Here is an 18,924-nt window from a genome sequence, read left to right as displayed (position 1 = left end):
AAGAAGGGTGAGGAGGTGTGGGAATGCATGGAATTTCCCTTTTCTGTACCGGTGCCTGGTTGTAAGTAGCCCATTGATCAGTTAGGGCCCTGACTGATGATATTGTGAGGTGGGTCCTGATGGTCCTGTCTGGATTCAGCACTGGGGGTCACTGTGGGCCCTTTTGTCTTGTTCTATATTTCATTGCTCAAGTCTGTTGCCTAACAGCAGCCTCTATACCTACTATGTGCTAGGCGCTATTCTAAAAGCTTTACAATAATATAACTTTTTAAAATGCTCACTCTTGGGGTGCCTGGTGGTTCAGCTGGTTGAGCATCTGTCTTCAGCTCAGGTCATGATCTCAGGATCCTGGGATCAAGCTCCCCCACCCCCCCTTAGGCTTCCTACTCGGTGGGGAGTCTGCTTCTCCCTCTACCTCCACCTGATGCTCCCCTGCTTGTGGTCTCTCTCTGTCAAATAAATAAAATGCTCACTCTTTGAGACAGAAACTATTATTTTTTTCCATTTTACGAACAAGGAAACCCAGGCACAGGTTAAGAAATGTGTCTAAGGTCACACAGCAAGCAGGTGATGGAACTGGAAACAGAACCCACGCAATCTGGCTCCAGAGATATGCTTTTAATCCTTGTTAAAAGATGGACAAATGCAGAAACTAATAGAACATTGTATGTTAATTATATTCCATTTTTCAAAAAAAGAGTAAAAAAAACGAATGAAGGCATATTAAACACTGTAAGAGTTTGAGTAAAACCCTATTTGAGTCTGGCAGCATGAAGCCAACAGTGGTTAGGGGTGATCCTCCCACAGGTTAGACTGGAAGACATACGGAAAAGGTGGGGAAACAAAAAAGGAAATTATTTGGTGGACAGTAGCCTAAAGCCTGATTGGCTTTCTGAGACAGCTGTTCCCTAGTGTTTACCTCATTTGGGAACGCCTTCTTGACTGTGGTTGGTTATCCTTTGGGTTTCGATTTCTTAGCCTTAATGTATTTACAGGGTTGGGTTTTGGTTTGCTCACATGGGCCACCAAAATCTTAGAGCCACTTCCAACATAAACTCCTGCTGAATTGATTTAATACCACCTCCATTAACCTGTGCCTGTGGCAGAAAGTGAGGCTACAGATTGTTCCTTTGTAGTTCTGAGTAGTAGTCCATTTTGCAAATATGCCACCTTTTGTTTACCCATTCACCTGTTAGATATTTGGGCTGTTTCCAGTTTGGAACTCATGGCTAGAGCCATGAATATTCCTGTCCAAGATTTTTCTGGTTTGTGCAAAGGTTTTCATTAATTTATTTTTAATTACTGAGTAATACATGAATGCATTTTTCTTTTCTTTTTTTTTTTTTTTTTTTTTAGTTTATTTGAGAAAGAGAGTGCATGAGCAGAGGGAGGGGCAGAGGGAGAGGAGGAAGGAGCTCAGCCTGGGGCCTGACATGGTGTTCTATCTCACAATCCCAAGGTTATGACTTGAGCCAAAACCAAGAGTCAGATGCTTAACCAACTGAGCCACCCAGGCATCTCAAAAGCATTCCTTCTCTTATCAAAACAATACAGAAGGTAAGGCAGCCTGGGTGGCTCAGCAGTTTAGCGCTGCCTTGGGCCCAGGGTGTGATCCTGGAGATGGAGACGGAGACGGAGTCCTTCATCGGGCTCTTTGCAGGGAGCCTGCTTCTCCCTCTGCCTGTGTCTCTGAGGCCTCTCTCTCTGTGTGTCTTCCATGAATAAATAAATAAAATCTTAAAAAATAAAATAAAATCTAAGAAAACAAAACAACACAGAAGGTAAAAAAGCAAGGCTCCCTCACATCTTGCATTGGCAATGCTTCCCAAACTTTAACATGCACACAAATCCTCTTGAGAATCTTGTTTAAATGTTCATTTTGATTCACAAGGTGGGGTAGAGACTGAGATTCTGTGTGTCTCACAAGCTCTCAGGGATGCTGACAGGGGCGGGGACTCCCCAGACCACAATTTGAGTAATAGAAGGGCCCAAGCCAGTATTTCTCAAAGCATGGTCACCTGACCATCTGGATCAAGAGTCACACTGGAAGATGCTGAACATGCACATTCTGAGGCCCTGCCCTGCACCCAGTGACTATTCCTCTGAGGGGTGGAGCTCATATACCTTCATATTTAAGTGGTGCTCGCCAACGTCTGAGGACCACTGCTTTGGGTGTACAGTTTTCAGAAGGGCTGATTGGGTCTGTCTTGTTCCTGGTTAGCCCCCGAGACTAGCACAGTGCCTGGGCCATGCCTTTTTTTTTTTTTTTTTTTTTAAGACATATTTTCTCTCACTCTGCTAGGATGTGGGTTCTACACCCTGGGCACACCCCTGGATGCTCTCTGGGATATTGCAGTTCCACCTGACCCTCCGTCCTATGATATTAGAGGGCCACCATTTGATGATGCAGCTTTTGCTGCAGAATAAAGGCTGTAGTGATAAGCATGAGCATGTGCAAAGCATTCAGGAATATGTTTCAGCCTAAACTTGTCCAAATAACAACATGTAGAACTAATGATGGGTAAAATGTCTGCAAGCCACAGCCCAGTGTCTGGCAAAAGAACAGAAACCCACAGGCACCAGCTCAGGGGGGGGGAGATCTGGGAGGAGAGCCCAGCATTGCCTCCCACTGGACTCTGACAAGCATCGAGACCACAGTATACCCTAAAGTATGCCATGGTTTCTGCAGTATTTGTCTTCAGAGTTTCCCCATGGCCTCATGCTCTTCACCTGACCTGTGGCCAACTACGACTTTCCTCCTCAACACTTCTGTCTCCCAGCTGCCCCAGGAACTGAGCCTATCTGCCTATAAGCACTGAGTTTCCATTCTGCTACCTCATCTATTTCCATTCTCAAGGCAAACAGTATTTGCCACAAATGGGCTATTCCAGAATCCCAATTTGGTTCCATGCAGCAAGAGAGGTAGGGCTGAGTGAGGAATTACACACCAGCCACCCCATCTATGCCAACAGCTCTTAACTGGTGTGGAGAATAGCAGGCAAGTGCAGGCAAGACCAGGGGGGCAAGGTTAGCTCTGAAGGCCACAGCTGAAGAAAGCCACAAATGAGTCTGACCACAGGCTGGTCAGCAACAGCCAGGATGACAAACAGACTTGAAAGCAGTTCCCAGGAGAGATGTTTGGAGGACTGCAGGCATTCAGCCAGAAGAGAGGACTTGAACATCTGGAAGACCTAGGTGTGGTGGTCATTTGAACAGCCTCAGGAACACAACCAGGACCAGTGACTAGACAATTCAAGGGAGCGATATTTTATTCTCTATAAAGAATTTACTCAAAATGAGAGATGTCTGAGAATGGACTTGGGTGTCTTGTTAGGCAGTGAACTCTCCATCACAGGAGACATTCAAGTAAGGGCCAGAAAACCTCTGGGTGAATAAGGTCTTGACAATCAGAAGATTTAGATTCAGGGACCTTCAAAGACCTCTCTCTGAGCTTCATTGAGACTTAGATGAGGCATCAAGTGGAATTTGTCCATCACTGTAGTCAAGCCAGTGGCCACCAGATGGCAACAGAGCCCCATCTTCCCAGTCAAGGAGCGCTTCGTTTTTAGAAACCTAATTGGAAAACAAAACCAAAATAAATAGTTAACTGATTTAGACAAAATGACTCTCATAGGCAAAGATTATGAATCAAATTCTCAAAAGCTTTAGTCCTCAACACAACCCAGAGGGCTCCAGGTCAAGTAAGTTACAAATTTTTTTGAGAGTGAGCATCCTTTTTTTACAAAAATTTCCATTGGAAAAAAAAAAATTTCCATTGAAGTACAACAAACATATAGTAAGGTACACAAATCATAAGTGTATAGCTCAATGAATTCTCACAAACAGGGCACACGTGTGTAACAAGAAACAAAGTATTATCAGAACTCCAGAAGCCCCCTTTCTAGTCACCATCCCCCATCTGACTTCTAAATCCATAGACTAGTTTCACTTGTTTTTCAGTTTTACAGACAGGGAATCAGATGGCATGGATTTCTCTGGGTCTTGCTTAGACGGTTACGGGATGAGATCCACTGATTTTGCTGTGTGTTGTAGTTCCATCTTGTTGCTGTGCAGTAGTGTGTGGTGTGAATAAACCACAACTGATTTGTCCATTCTCTTGTTGATGTGCATTTTAGTGATTTCCAGTTTGAGGGCTGCTATATATAATGCTGCTATGAATTTCTAGTACATTCCTTATGAAGAGCATATGTACACATTTTCTTACTGAATTACTAGGTCACAAGGCTAGATGCTAGCTAGCACACTTTCAGCCTTAGACAGCTTTAGTAGACATCACCATACAGTTTTCAAAGTGACTGCACTGTGACCTTCCCACTGACAATGTATGAGAATTCCTGTGGCTCTCTGGCCACACCAGAATCTTTGATCTGCATAAGTTTGGGTGAAAGAAATGGGGGATCTGGAATGAGCATCCCTGCGGATGGTCTGAGCATCTGGGCAGCAGACGTGAGTGGGCTTGAGCCAGAAGGAAGAGGAATCTATCCCATCAGCACGCCCTGATGAGCCCTTCAGCAATGGTATCTGCGGAATGGAGAACTTCACTCCTCGAGCTCAGAACAATTGCCAGAGCAGTGTTCTCACTGAGCCCTCACCGCATGGCTGGCACTTTCCTCAGCGCTGGGGATGGAACAGAGAGGAAGCAGACATCATACCTTTGCTAACTAATGAAGCTCACGTTCTAGCGGGGGTGGGCATGGACAGTAAATAAATGTATGTAAAGTAATGAAAGTTCTGTAAAGAAAAATGAGAGTGTAGAGGAGGAGTGCTATTTTATTATTTTTTATTTTTAAAGATTTTACTTATTTATTCATGAGAGACACAGAGAGAGGCAGAGACCCAGGCAGAGGGAGAAGCAGGCTCCATGCAGGGAACCCGACATGGGACTCGATCCTGGGACTCCAAGATCACGCCCTAGGCCAAAGGCAGGTGCTAAAGCACTGAGCCACTCAGGCATCTCCAGGAGTGCTATTTTAAAATGCAGACTACAAGGTGATGCACCTGAGCCCTATGAGGATGTCTGCTATCAGATAGACAAGAGACAACAAGCCTTGGTGAGGACACAGACAAAAGGGCACTCTTTGCACTGTTGATGGGAAGGCAAATTGGTGCAGCCGCTGTGAGGGTGAGAAAATGAAGAGATTTGGGTCAAATGGTACAAACTCACAGCTATAAGATGAATAAGCCCTGGGTATCTAATGTACAGCATGGTGACTATAATTAACAATTAATAACACTGTATTAACATTGTATTAACAACTGGAAAAATGTTTAGAGTGGATCCTAAGTGTTATCACCCCACACACAAAAATGGTAATTACATGAGAGGATGGAGGTCTTAACTAACCTTATTGCAGAAATAATTTTGCAACATATGTGTTGAAGCATCACATATTCTCCCTTAAACTTACATATGCTGTTTGTTAATAATATCCCAACAAAGCTGGGGAAAAATAAAATATAAAAGTGTAAAATAAAATAAGTGGTCAGAGTAATGATAAGTTGAGTTTGAACAGAAACCAGATAGGAGGAAACAAACCACAGGAAAAGAGAGCTGCAGGTACAGGGAGCCATTCAATGCAAAGGCCCTGTGGTGGGTGTGTGCTTGGCACATTCAAGGCACAGTAAGAGGCAGGTAGAAGGAGTTAGGAATGCTGAGAGAAAGTTAGCAGAAATATGATTATGTCGGACCTACCCTCACTGATGCTCAAAGATAACCACAAACCCAACCCAACATGTACATATAAACTCATAAAGTGTTGGGGCTTGAGGGGTTGAGGTGGTTATTGTGGTTTATTTAAAATGCAATCATCCATATATTATCACTAGCCTTTCTTACTTAACAATATCATAGGTATCTTTGTAAGTCCGTAACAAGGATTGGGGTAGGCAAACTTTTCCTGTGAAGATCCAGCTAGTAAATATTTGAGACTCTGTGGGCAGACAATCTCTGTTGTAGCTGCTCAATACTGCTGCTGTTCAGTCCAGAGCAGACATGGACTACACCTGAGTGAGTGCGTATGGCTATGTTCCAACAGAATTTTACTTACCAGATAGGTGGCAGGCCAGATTTGGCCTAAGGTGGTGGTTTACAAACTCTGACACATAGCTGCCCTGTTATATTCCCAATGCCAAGAGCAGTGGCTGGTGCATAGTAGGCAACCAATAAATATTTGCTAAATGAATAAATCTAATATTTTTTTTAGTGGTTACAGAGTATTTCATTGCTAGATTATCATCCTAGGGCCTAAGATTTTACAAACTAATCCTCTTATCAAAAAGATTTCTATGCGGGATACCTGGGTGGTTCAGGGGTTTAGCGCCTGCCTTCAGCCCAGGGCCTGATCCTGGAGATCCAGGATGGAGTACCACATCAGGCTCCCTGCATGGAGCCTGCTTCTCCCTCTGCCTGTGTCTCTGCCTCTCTCTCTATGTCTATCATGAATAAATAAATAAAATATTTTTTTAAAAAGGGAGCTTGGGGGATCCCTGGGTGGCGCAGCGGTTTGGCGCCTGCCTTTGGCCCAGGGCGCGATCCTGGAGACCCGGGATTGAATCCCACATCGGGCTCCCGGTGCATGGAGCCTGCTTCTCCCTCTGCCTGTGTCTCTGCCTCTCTCTCTCTCTGTGACTATCATAAATAAATAAAGATTTAAAAAAAATGTTAAAAAGGGAGCTTGGATTATTTTGGCGACAATTCAATATTGCAGTTGGAAGGTATCTTTAATCTCATCACTTCTGAGGCTCTTTCAATCCTCTGCTTCCCATCTCTTTCAAACTATGCCCCTGAAAATTTCCATTCCTGAATTGTATCTCTGCAGCAATCCCTGCTACATTCACTCCACTCCATGTAAACACACTTGAGTTGCCATGTTCACCCAAATCCATTTGGGATGACAGCTTCTGGAATGTTAAAATTTTCAGACATTGTACAGCAAAACTTATCAGAATCCAGTTTATACCCACTTCAAATCACATAGTACTTGGAACTGAAAACCACAGTACGTGCCCTAAACTGTCCTTTACAATCTGAATAATTGTGGATTCAAAGTTATAAACTCCCTTCTGGAGCAGACTAAGGTCACTCTCTCTCTTTCTCCTGCTAACAGATTTCTGCAGTTACCTTCACAATTTTAGAATGAGCAGTAGAGTGATCTTTATCTGCCACAATTGTACATATCTAAAGAAATGAGCTCCTATGCTATACATACATCTATCATTTCTCCTTTGAGTTGTTCTTCCAAAATATCAACAGAGGTGAATTAGGACATCAAGACTTCACAGAAGGCACAGATGGCCCAACACTCCCTTCAGTGATGATACTTGAGACTGTCTCCTCTTCTGTAGCTGGTGCATTAGGGTTTTTTTTGTTAAGAGTAGCCAATGGTGGGGGGATCCCTGGGTGGCTCAGCAGTTTAGCGCCTGCCTTCAGCCCTGGGGTCCCAGGATCGAGTCCAACATTGGGCTCCCTGCATGGAGCCTGCTTCTCCCTCTGCCTGTGTCTCTGCCTCTGTGTGTGTGTGTGTGTGTGTGTGTGTGTGTGTCATGAATAAATATATAAAATCTTAAAAAAAAAAAAAAAGAGTAGCCAATGGGGGCTGGGGTGGTGCCTGGCTGGCTCAGTTAGTGGAGTGTGTGACTCGATCTCAGGATCTTGAGTTTGAGCTCCACGTTGGCCGTAGAGGTTACTTAAAAAAAGAAGAAGAAAGAGTAGCCTTTGGGCTCTGGGAAGAGAGGTGACAGGAAGCAGAGATGACATCAGCTGCATCTTTCTCTTCAGGCACATGAACTACAAAGAGTGGAGGCGACACTCCATTCCCCATCCTTTAATAAGTACTACACCATTACCTTCCCAAAAGTAACGTTCAGTCCAACCAGCACTGTATCAGTGCCATTTCCTAATTCACCTCTTGCCCATGATGAATTTTAACGATTTAAAAAATATTGACAATTTGATGAGTGAAAAAGTCTCACTGTTCAATTCTCTTTTCCCTGAGTATATCCCACGAATTTTTAAAGATCTACCTTACATTGTATTTATGGAGCTTTAAGCACAGACAGTAATAACCTTTACCACTAGATGCCAGTATTAACACTTCTCCTCTGGTTGGACAACCAGCTAGTCTCCAGACTTTGCCAAAAGTCCCCTGGAGAGCAAAATCGCCCTCTTTCCACCAGCTGAAGAATATCAAGGTTGGACACTCAAAAAGAGCTGGAATATTCGGGAATACCTGAACAGCCAGTGTTATCTCACTGATACTGTCTCCTCTCTTGGCTTCTGTGACCCGGTGCTCTCCGTTCCTTCCCCACCTCTCTGCTCCCTCATTCCCAGTCTCCTTTCCTGTAGTCAAGTCTCAGAATACACGAGGGCCTTCTGCTCTCCACTTAAACTTACCCCTTCGGAGTTTTCATGTAGTTCTCTAGGGAATCCCTGGGTGGCTCAGCGGTTTGTCTCCTGCCTTTGGCTCAGAGCGTGATCCTGGATCCCGGGATCGAATCCCACATCAGGCTCCCTGCTTTTCCCTCTGCCTGTGTCTCTGTGTCTCTCATGAATAAATAAAAATCTTTTAAAATAAATAGGGCAGCCCAGGCTGGCCCTGCGGTTTAGCGCCGCCTTCAGCCCGGGGTGTGATCCTGGACCTCAGGATCGAGTCCCACGTCGGGCTTCCTGCATGGAGCCTGCTTCTCCCTCTGCGTGTCTCTCTCTCTCTGAATAAATAAATAAATCTTTAATAAAGACAAATAAATAAGCAACTCTAGTGATACACTAAAAAAAAAAGATGTAAATTTCTGCCACATAGAACAGGTGCCTTCCCACCTGTTGGGGGAAGAGATGGCGCTGGGACACACCGGACTCTCCATCCCAGGGAGAAAAAGAGCGCACGTCTGCTGGAGGGCTGTCAGGTCTTGCTCGACCTTTGGGGCCAGAGGCTCTCTTTGCGAGCACGCACGGCGAGCGTGGAATGACCACGTACACAGGAATCTACAGGTGACCCCAGCGGCCAGCGCTCCCAGCCGCGGGGCGGTCGAGGCTGATAACGGCTCTGAGTGAAGCCACCAGGGATGGAGGCCAGTAGGGCTGTGCGCTCGCAACACCATCCCGGCCGGGCCACCGCGACCGCGGAGCTCCAGCGGGCGATCCCGCGAAACCAGCGAACCAACAGTATCGGAGCGCGCGCTCCCAGCCAAGCGGAGCGTGAACCCACGGCGGGGGGGGGGGGGGGGGGGAGGAGCTGCCCCGCTCTCAGGAGCCAATCAGAGGCCACGGAGGCCTATTACGACAACCTCAGGAACCAATGAAAAGCGAGAGCCCCCCCCAGCCTGCCTCCCGAGCGCCTGTCCCGGGAGGATCACCGGAAGAAGTTTTTTAGAAAGTGCAAATTAGGAGACAAGTCCGTGGCTCCGCGGCGGGGCGCTGCGTTTACAAAGATGGGTGTTGAGAACCGTGTGAGCGAGCAGAACCGCGCCTCCCCGAAACTCGCGGGCGGTGGGATCGCAAGTCACCCCCAAGCCCAGGGCTCCAGCGCGGGAGGGTACGTGCTGCGCGCTGACGTCACGCGCCGGCCCCGCCCCCCGCCCGCCCGCCCTTATAGCGTAGCCCTGGCGCGCGCGCACCATTGTGTGGCTGGACTCGGCCGCCGCTGCGGTGTGAGGCGCGTGTTCGGGCTCTCGCCGTCGCCGCACCCGCACCGCGGCTTTCGCCTTGCGGCCCGCCGTTCGATAGCCAGCCTCTGGGGCCCCTGCCCGCCACGAACATGCCGCGCGTCTACATAGGACGCCTGAGCTACAACGTCCGGGAGAAGGACATCCAGCGCTTTTTCAGTGGCTATGGCCGCCTCCTCGAAATAGACCTCAAAAATGGGTGAGTCGGGCCTGGGCGCCCGCTTCCGCCCGCAGCGCCCTGGGTCTGGCGGCAGCGGGGCCCGCCGGACGGAAGAGGGCCAAGGCCGCGGCGCCGCGTGGCAGGGCCGCCAAGATGGCGGCGGCGCGGGGCCGCGGGAGCGCGCGCGGGGGGGGGGTGGGAGCGCGCGCGTGCGCGGCCCCGGCCTAACGACGCCCGCCGGGCCCCGGCCCTCGCACCGCCCCCAGGTACGGCTTCGTGGAGTTCGAGGACTCCCGCGACGCCGACGACGCCGTTTACGAGCTGAACGGCAAAGAGCTCTGCGGCGAGCGCGTGATCGTGGAGCACGCCCGGGGCCCGCGCCGTGACCGCGACGGCTACAGCTACGGAAGCCGCAGTGAGTCCCACCCCCCGCGCGCTCCGCGTCCTTGGGACCCTGGGGGGTGGGCGCAGGCCAGGGTGGGCGGGGTGGGGCCTCCCAACCCGGGCAGGCGTGGCGACGCGGGTCCTTTGACTGCAGTGTCCCCGGGCCCCGCTGCCTTCACGCCTGCCCGGGGCAGCCACGGGACGCCGGAGCGCGGGGATTGGGTTGTGGGTTTTGCCTAGCGAGGGTTGGGGTGTTTGGCGGGGGGAGGGTTCTTTAATTTTATCCTTTTAGTTTTTGGTTTTTGCTAGGTTGGGAGGGGGGTGGTTTGAGCCCCTGTCAGCACTGTCGTGGGCTCTGCCCACGGAGGAAGTGAGGCATGGTTGTATTCGTTGTATCCCCCTCGCTTACCTGACAGTGCCTTAGCTAGAAACGTGAATGTGTTAGCGTAGAAGTGTAAGGGCAGGCCGGGTGGAGGGTGGGGCGGGGCGGGGTGGAGGGCTGGGTAGGGTCAGGGGAGGGGTTTAAAGTTTAGGTCTTAGAGTTATTAAAATTGGCGGGGGCCAAAGAAAATTTCGAAGTAATGTGGTATAGTACCACAAAGTATACTTAAATAAGCTTTATGCTATATTTGAAATAGTTGGGGCATGTTCTTGGGAGGAGGCGGGAGGGGTTTGGTTATGTGAAATGTTTGATGTTGAAATTGTTGCATGTTGAATTCAAACTTTTTAACAAGTCCTTGATGTTTCAATTTGAAAGTGACCAATGGGGCTGAGGCTGTGTCCACTGAGGCTAAGATGACTGCCTTTCCTGATTGGCCTTGGCTTTTCCATACATTGTGTGACCCTTGCCCTATGACCCTTTGGCTGACCTTACCGGAAGCCATGACGACAGCAGCCTTTTGCCATTAGACGCAGGGTGATGGTGAGGATTCCAAGGGTTAGACAAAACTGGTTAATCTGAACTAGGTGACTGTTACCTTGCGTGTTTTGTGGCCAAACCACCACCAAAAACCTCACACTGTGATGTAAGTACTTAGTGTAACTAGTAAACATTTTTGTAAAATGTAGAAATGCATGTAATCAGTTAAGTTTTATATTTTACAATGTTCTGTAAAATAAAACTTAGCGAGGTAAATTGAATAAAGGAGCAGTCACTCTCTAACAGATTGTAGGAGAAGTTTAGTTGGATTTAGTCTATTTGACTTGCCCTTAATTTAATTTATGGCAAATCACAACTGTATCGAAGGTTTAGCAATATAATAGCAAAGTCCTACTCCAGTAAATAAAAGTTGATATGTTTGTACTAACTTTCAAAAAACATGCATCCCTATCATTACAAAGCATCTAATTATTCTCTTCATGTGATAAAGGTGGTGGAGGTGGATACAGCAGTCGGAGAACCTCTGGCAGAGACAAATATGGACCACCTGTTCGTACAGAATTCAGGCTTATTGTAGAAAATCTTTCTAGTCGTTGCAGTTGGCAAGATTTAAAGGTATGTGCTGTAACTTGAGATAAAGATGATACGGCAGATGTTTAAAAGTTAGGCCTTTGTTTTACTTTATCTCTAAGAATCAAGTACAGTATGTAGATCTCTACATTTCTAGGTTTAACCCTTCTTGTTGCTCTTTTAGGATTTCATGAGACAAGCAGGTGAAGTAACCTATGCGGATGCTCATAAAGAACGCACAAACGAGGGCGTGATTGAATTCCGTTCCTACTCTGACATGAAGCGTGCTTTGGATAAACTGGATGGTACAGAAATAAATGGCAGAAATATTAGGCTCATTGAGGATAAACCACGAACGAGCCATAGGCGGTCTTACTCTGGAAGCAGATCAAGGTAATTGAAGAATTGGGAGAGGAAGGAAACAGTATCTGCCAAGAGCAAAGAAAAATCAAATGGCAGTATTTGACTTGATTCTTAGTTGAAATTAGTTCAATATTTAGTCTTTTTTTATAGTAAACAATTACATTTTGTGTATTTTTTTGGTAAACAACATAAAAGAGCTGTGAGATGTATTGAGATTAAGATTTTTGTATTGTTTCTGGTTATAGGTCACGGTCTAGAAGAAGGTCACGAAGTAGGAGTCGTAGGAGCAGCCGCAGTAGATCTCGAAGTATCTCAAAAAGTCGCTCCCGGTAAGTAATAAGTTGTAAGGTCATTTTTCTGAATGTTACTGCACTTGTATGTTCTGCCAAGGTACTGAAAAAAAATCCGGCTCTTCTTGTCCAGATCCAGGTCTCGGAGCAAAGGTCGATCACGTTCTCGATCAAAAGGCAGGAAATCTAGATCAAAAAGCAAATCTAAGCCCAAGTCTGATCGGGGCTCCCGTTCGCGCTCTCGAAGCAGATCTAAGGAGTATGAGAAATCTCGAAGCAGGTCTCGCTCTCGATCTCGTTCCCCCAAAGAAAATGGAAAAGGTGATATAAAGTCAAAGTCTAGATCAAGAAGCCAGTCTCGTTCAAATTCTCCCCTTCCTGCTCCACCCTCAAAAGCACGTTCTGTGTCCCCTCCACCAAAAAGAGCTTCAAGATCCCGTTCTAGATCTCGTTCAAAGTCCAGGTCACGGTCCAGATCGAGTTCCAGAGATTAACCTAGAACTCTACATTCTTTGCACACTATTATGGAACACTTTCCTACTTGCTTAGGCAGTTACTCTTCCATGTTTGTACTTGGCCTCTTCTGCAAGAGGAATCTCCTGAAAATGGGGGCACACAGAAATTTGATTTGTGGCCAAATTTGATGGAAAAAAAAATGAGGTTCTAAGGAAATGGTGGCATGAAGACCCTCTCCCTTCTTTGTAGAATTAAGATAACTTTGATTTTATAGCGTTTGAGCTAAAATAACTTTTGTAAAGATTAAGCTCATTTAGATTTTTTTTAAGTATTTCAGCAGGATCTGCTGCAGGGGTTTTGTTGTTTTGTTTGCTTACTTTTAAATTAACCGTTTCAAGCTTTGAATACCTAAGGCTTTAGAGGGAGATCCCGATTTTCAATTATGTTGGCTTTTTATAAAGCTTGAGTTATGTAAGATTTCAATAAAAATTTGCTACCAAGATGATTGCCTTATTGAATAGGTCACTATCAAATTCCTTTAAATATTGATAATTTGCTTTTTGTGAAAACAAAATGTAAATTCTACGTAAATGTAAAAGAAGGCAAGCCTCAGACCAGCAATAAATTATTCAATTTGGATAACATTTTGTGCTGTTAATCAAATTTGCCAAAGTCCTATCTGCCCCTTTGAGTTAAGTTAAAAATAAAAAGTATTTTGTAGTCAATTACATGATTTTGCTTAAATTGGTAGATTTTAAATGAAACTTTTCAAACAAATTCGATTGAACTCTTGAAGTAGTTCTTACAACTTGGGATCCCATTTAGCCTAGTTATCCCACTTTCTGGAAGTGGTTAGTGTGATAAGTGTTTTGTTAGAGTATGGTTCTATGGTCTTTAATGTTTGTTATATAAAAATGGAAGTAGCCTTTCTTCAATTGGAAATTTAGCATATTCTTGTTCAAAGTGGAAAAGCAAATACTGCATTTTCTAAGCTGGCAGATCATTACATTTAACAGGCACTTATCAAGTTGCTTGGTAAATCAATTGCTGATTAAAATTCTACCCAACAATCAGTCTTTGTAGTTGATGAGGTTATGTGATAATTGGTTAGATCATTCTTGTAACTTTTCCAACATATGGTTGGTTTGAAAAGAATTTACATGGGTAAACCCTAAACTTTCTGTACTTTCTTATGAAGTGTAATAATATGCTGTGGAAGCCAAATTACACTGCAAATTCATAGGCGTTACTGGGTAACCAGTTAGTTCATATATCTATAGGCCTCATTAGTGGAAATTGCAGTTTAAGAAATGAATTACTTTATCTTTTGTTCAAGTACTTTAATTTCATTTAAAAGCACTCATTAACCTTGGTTTGAAACCAAGATGTAGGTTGACTCAGCTTTTTTATTTTCTAGGAGCTGTCACTGTGAGGTATCAAGGGCTGGGTTGTACTATATAGGAGGGCATGGTGGTACGGTGTTCATCATGCCACAGGTGTGACTAGAAAGCATGGTAATCTAGAGTTGGTTTGTGGGTTCAAGTATTCCAGAAGGCACCTGATAAAATGAGGATGCTTGAAAAAAAATTGAGTAAAAGATTTAAGGTGTCAGAGTAGTTTGGCATACTTGATAATGAGTGAAAAGACTTGTTTTTGAGAAATTTTTGGGCTTCCTATTATAAAATCTTAGAGCTTACTGTTAGGACTACAGTGCCCCAAAAGGTTGATGCTTCATCCATGACCTTATTTTCTTCTAAATGTAAATATTCATCTGAAAAATGGGGTTTTTTGGATTTGAGAGTAGACACTGGTGTCTGCAATCCTAGTTCATTATTTTGCTTTACTTGAAAGAACAGAAATTACAACTCTTACCTGAAGAGGCGCATCTCCAGCTGCCTTTCAAAATTTGGTTTGAGAATTGGCTTTGACCAAAGTTCTCTTGTTTTCAGGGAAAAAACAAAAGCTTTTAAAACCACAGCCTTTTAAAAAGGAAGAGGGGGGAATATCACAGTGTGAAATTTGACTTTGTAATCATCCTTCAACTGGGTTTTCTTGTGTTAGTGTAACATAACATGATCATAGGCAGGTTTTGTCTACACTGTTAGCTGCCCCCAAAGTGGGTATTTGGTAGGTAAAAGCCTGCACCCATAAGTTTTCTGATAATAGCAAAGACCAACTTACTGAAATTCTAATCCTAGTCCTTACCTGTGGACCTCTACATCATTAGATATGCTAAAGCACTAGAACACCGGCCTACTTGAGAACAGAGTTGACTGAAATGTTTAGTTCCTTGCTAACTTTGGAGTAGAATCTGAGAGTCTACAACATGCCACGTGTACATCTGTGGCTAGAGTATGAAACTGAGAGCAAAAAGAAGCAAGCAGCATCTTGATTCCCCTTCCTTTACCTGATAGTGTTGATTGACACGCCATAGTGCCTTTAAGGCCAGTTTGAGTCCTACCAGTTCCTGTGATTTATGTTCCAGTCCTGTGTTGTTAATTACCTTCATCTTGGTATCTTCCCCACTTTGTTAACCCATTTTTTGCTTTATTTCCTCAATAAAATGCTTACTGAGGGAAAGGCTTGTTTTGAATTTATTGTGTATTCCCACTTAATGCCAGATATTTGGCAGATGGTTTTTTGAACTAAACTTGCCACTGACAAGCCATTCCTGACTTGCATAGGAGAAAAAGGTCTTGTTTTCAGTTCCTCAAGACCTGTGTTGAGGATCAGCATAGTGAATGGTTTATCTTTGGCAAGTCATTAACTGTTGTGCTTGAATGTTACCCATTAAACGGTAAGAGTGAGCCAGGAGTTGGGATGGTAGGGTGCCTGGCTAGCTCAGTGGAAATGTGACTCTTGATCTCAAGGTAGTAGGTTGGAGCCCCAGGTTGGGTGTAGAGAACACTTTAATAGTTTTCAAAAAATAAAGGTTAATATGTGGAAGGTACTTAGAACAGTGCCATAATAAGAACTATCTGCTACTGTGAAGGATAAAGCATACTAAATCTTTTTTGTCTTGTCCCGCTTTTTTTCACATTAAATTTATTTACCTGTTATAACAAATTGAACATTATCCATAACAGTTATTTCTCAGGAAAACTAGGAAACTTTAATCACCTTTTCCTTCACCTAATTTCCTTAATTTAGACTTTGAGCACTCTAAACTTTGGCAGTTCACGTTTAGGAAACTTCACATTTGTATTTACCTTACTTACGGAAAATGTTTATCCGACTTTAATTTCAGTCCTATGGCAGTTGAATGTTTTGTTCTTATGTTTTGACTTAATTTTAATTAAGAAAGTAATATATTCTTGAGAACAAAGTATCTTTCCTTAGAGCTCACTGATTAAGGTGGCTGCTGTTAACAGTACCTGTTTCTGCCCAGACTTTTGGTCCTAAAACCTATTCCTTCCAACAAGCTGTTCTTACCATGAGTGGTGTTCTGCAACTTTTTACTTAAAACCTAGAGATCTGCTATTTTAAATTCCTGAGTAGTATACTCCTGAGTGGATATATATATAGTAGGTACGTTTTTTCAGTACCAACATTGTTCTATCAAAGTAATCTCTGGGCTTGTAACTAAAATACTACAATCTCTGGGCTTGTAATTAAAAATACTACATTGAATATTCCTATCAAACAATAAGAATATAGAGTTTTTACATAGTTTAGTACCTTGTGATTCTCAATTTACACATTAAAGTTTGAATTTAAGGGATCCCTGGGTGGCGCAGCGGTTTGGTGCCTGCCTTTGGCCCAGGGCGCGATCCTGGAGACCCGGGATCGAATCCCACGTCGGGCTCCCGGTGCATGGAGCCTGCTTCTCCCTCTGCCTGTGTCTCTGCCTCTCTCTCTATCTCTCTGTGACTATCATAAATAAATAAAAATTTAAAAAAAAATTTAAAAAAAAAAGTTTGAATTTAAGGCAATACAAAGTCTTGAATAAGATGGATCTATGTTAGGCACTACATATGCTTCTATTTGCTAAAAGGATGAGTTGATGGGATTGTGCATTTGATCTTCTAGGTCCTCAATAGCTTGTTTAGATTTGCTTGATGATGTTACAACAGCCCACAGATGGGCCCCCATTAAAGTACTTAATAAGTGATCAGCTTTTTTTTTTTTTTTTAAGAATTATCTATTTTATTTTTTAAGATTTTATTTATTCATGAGAGACCAACAGAGAGGCAGAGACCCAGGCAGAGGGAGAAACAGGCTCCATGCAGGGAGCCTGATGTGGGACTGGATCCTGGGACTCCAGGATCACACCTTGGGCCAAAGGCAGGCACTAAACCACTCCATCCGGGGACCCCAAGAATTATCTCTTTTAGAGCATGCACGTATATGTGAGGGGAAGAGAAAATCCCCCAGCAGACTCCATGCTGGGCGCAGAGCCCAATTTGAGTCAATCCCAGGAACCTGTGATCATGACTTGAGCCAAAATCATGAGTCAGGGCGGCCCAGGTGGCTTAGTGGTTTGGTGCCACCTTCGGCCCAGGGCATGATCCTGGGGACCTGGGATCGAGTCCTGTGTCAGGCTCCCTGCACGGAGCCTGCTTCTCCCTCTGTTTCTGCCTCTCTCTGTGTCTCTCATGAATAAATAAATTAAAAAACGAATCCTGAGTCAGCCGCTTAACTGAGCTATCCAGGTACCTCAGTGATTAACTTTCTGGGCTTAAAGAGAAAGAATGGGGATCCCTGGGTGGCCCAGCGGTTTGGTGCCTGCCTTTGGCCTGGGGCATGATCCTGGAGTCCCAGGATCCCTACATGGGGCCTGCTTTTCCCTCTGCCTGTGTCTCTGCCTCTATCTCATGAATGGATAAATAAAATCTTTAAAAGAAAAAAAAAGGAATCATGGTTCCTTCAAAAGTCAGAAGATAAAATATAAAAGGGTTTTAACAGGCAAAATTCCACCTTTGACCCCTTGGAGGAAGCCAAAATGGCTAGTTTTTTGTGCATCCTTCTGGAGAGGACATCTGGAAAAATAGATACTCCCCAGATAGTTTTAGCATATACTTGAATTTTACAAGGGCAAGTAATAGTATTGCAGCTCTTAACACTAGGAAACGATTTGTAATTAAATCTTTGTTTACTGTTAATGTCCATCTATTTATACTTATTTTGATTATTTCTTTTTAAAAAAATTTATGTATTCATGAGAGACATACAGAGAGGCAGGCTCCATGCAGGAAACCCAATGCGGGACTCCCGTCACGCTCTGAGCCAAAGGCAGACGCTCAACCTCTGAGCCACCCAGGCGTCCCTATTTTGATTATTTCTAAGGAAGTCGTAGAATTAAGATTTTTAAGCAGGGGTAGGATTTAAATCCTGGTTCAGTTCCTAGAAGTCCTAAAGCGTTAAAAAAAAATGTGTTATTTTGATAATAGGAAAATCCCCTACAAAAAGCTGTATATCGTCTTCACGCTCTCTTAATTATTTCTATAATTGTTTCATTTACATATTTTTTTCCTCAATCATGAAAGTAAGTCTTGCTGTTTTATCCCTAAAACCTATTTCCTAGGAATGGGACATTCTCTTCATGTAATTACAGTGCCTACTGAAAATAGCATCAATAAAGTAGTTTCTAATCCATGGTCCATAGTTCTGTTTCATTAATTGTCCATCAATGTCCTTTATATTAGCCAGGATCATTTGCCACACTTTGTTGTCTGTTCTTTGGTCTCGTTTAATCTGGACCAGGTCCTCAGCCTTTTTCTTGACTGTGTCATTTTTGAAGAGTAGAGGACAATTATTTAGAGAATTTCCCTCATTTGGGTTTGCCTGATGTCTTCTCATTACTGCATTTTTAGCAGGAATATCATGAGAATGAGACAGGACTGTCAGTGCATCATGTCTAGTCATTTTGTAATAACCTGTAAATTCGTATTTCCTGTGAGAGTCGTAAATAAGGTTAAAGTTCTTGTTTTTAGGGAGAGAGCCAGTCATTTCCAAATTTAAGAGCTGCTGAAGGGAGTTCTGTTGGCACTAGATTGTACTCCATTACCATTCAAAGTAGGAGAGTGGATAAAAGATCAAATAGAAAAGAACTCTGTCCTAATTCAGGAAACAGCGCCCTCTAGTATTGTGGGGATAAATGCTGTTATCAAAGCACTTGGCAGTCACTCCTTAAAGATTAG

General features: G+C 44.1%; 1 protein-coding gene and 1 long non-coding RNA gene across 3 annotated transcripts; one reads left to right on the top strand and one right to left on the bottom strand.

The window, feature by feature from the left end:
• Positions 1–3,251: 3,251 nt before the first annotated feature.
• LOC140595352 (uncharacterized) lies at positions 3,252–9,615 on the bottom strand. Its single transcript, XR_011996902.1, has 2 exons — positions 8,414–9,615; positions 3,252–3,573 (listed from the first exon to the last, which is right to left on the bottom strand). It is a non-coding gene; the product is annotated as an uncharacterized lncRNA (long non-coding RNA).
• A 25-nt stretch (positions 9,616–9,640) lies between these two features.
• Positions 9,641–15,364, top strand: SRSF6 (serine and arginine rich splicing factor 6). 2 transcript variants are annotated; one of them, XM_072735808.1, is made up of 7 exons: positions 9,747–9,880; positions 10,108–10,256; positions 10,983–11,250; positions 11,596–11,720; positions 11,860–12,068; positions 12,284–12,367; positions 12,462–15,364. In XM_072735808.1, exons 1-3 carry the CDS (start codon positions 9,774–9,776, stop codon positions 11,132–11,134), a joined length of 408 nt encoding a protein of 135 aa, XP_072591909.1. In that variant the 5' UTR covers positions 9,747–9,773; the 3' UTR covers positions 11,135–11,250; positions 11,596–11,720; positions 11,860–12,068; positions 12,284–12,367; positions 12,462–15,364. The 2 variants fall into 2 exon arrangements, with proteins under 2 accessions (XP_072591908.1, XP_072591909.1); XM_072735807.1 differs by lacking the exon at positions 10,983–11,250 and having other exon boundaries at positions 9,641–9,880.
• Positions 15,365–18,924: the final 3,560 nt, after the last annotated feature.

This window comes from Vulpes vulpes, chromosome 14 (genome assembly GCF_048418805.1).
Source record: "Vulpes vulpes isolate BD-2025 chromosome 14, VulVul3, whole genome shotgun sequence".
NCBI lineage: Eukaryota > Metazoa > Chordata > Mammalia > Carnivora > Canidae > Vulpes > Vulpes vulpes.
Note: the sequence above shows the minus strand (reverse complement) of the source record. Positions and strands in the feature narration are given on the sequence as shown.

Bases quoted from the DNA above. Each gene is read 5' to 3' on its own strand.
- SRSF6 (XM_072735807.1), top strand. From the start codon at position 9,774: ATGCCGCGCGTCTACATAGGACGCCTGAGCTACAACGTCCGGGAGAAG. The intron at 9,881-10,107 runs GTGAGTCGGGCC...CACCGCCCCCAG, and splicing joins GAAATAGACCTCAAAAATGG to GTACGGCTTCGTGGAGTTCG. The intron at 12,069-12,283 runs GTAATTGAAGAA...TTCTGGTTATAG, and splicing joins TACTCTGGAAGCAGATCAAG to GTCACGGTCTAGAAGAAGGT.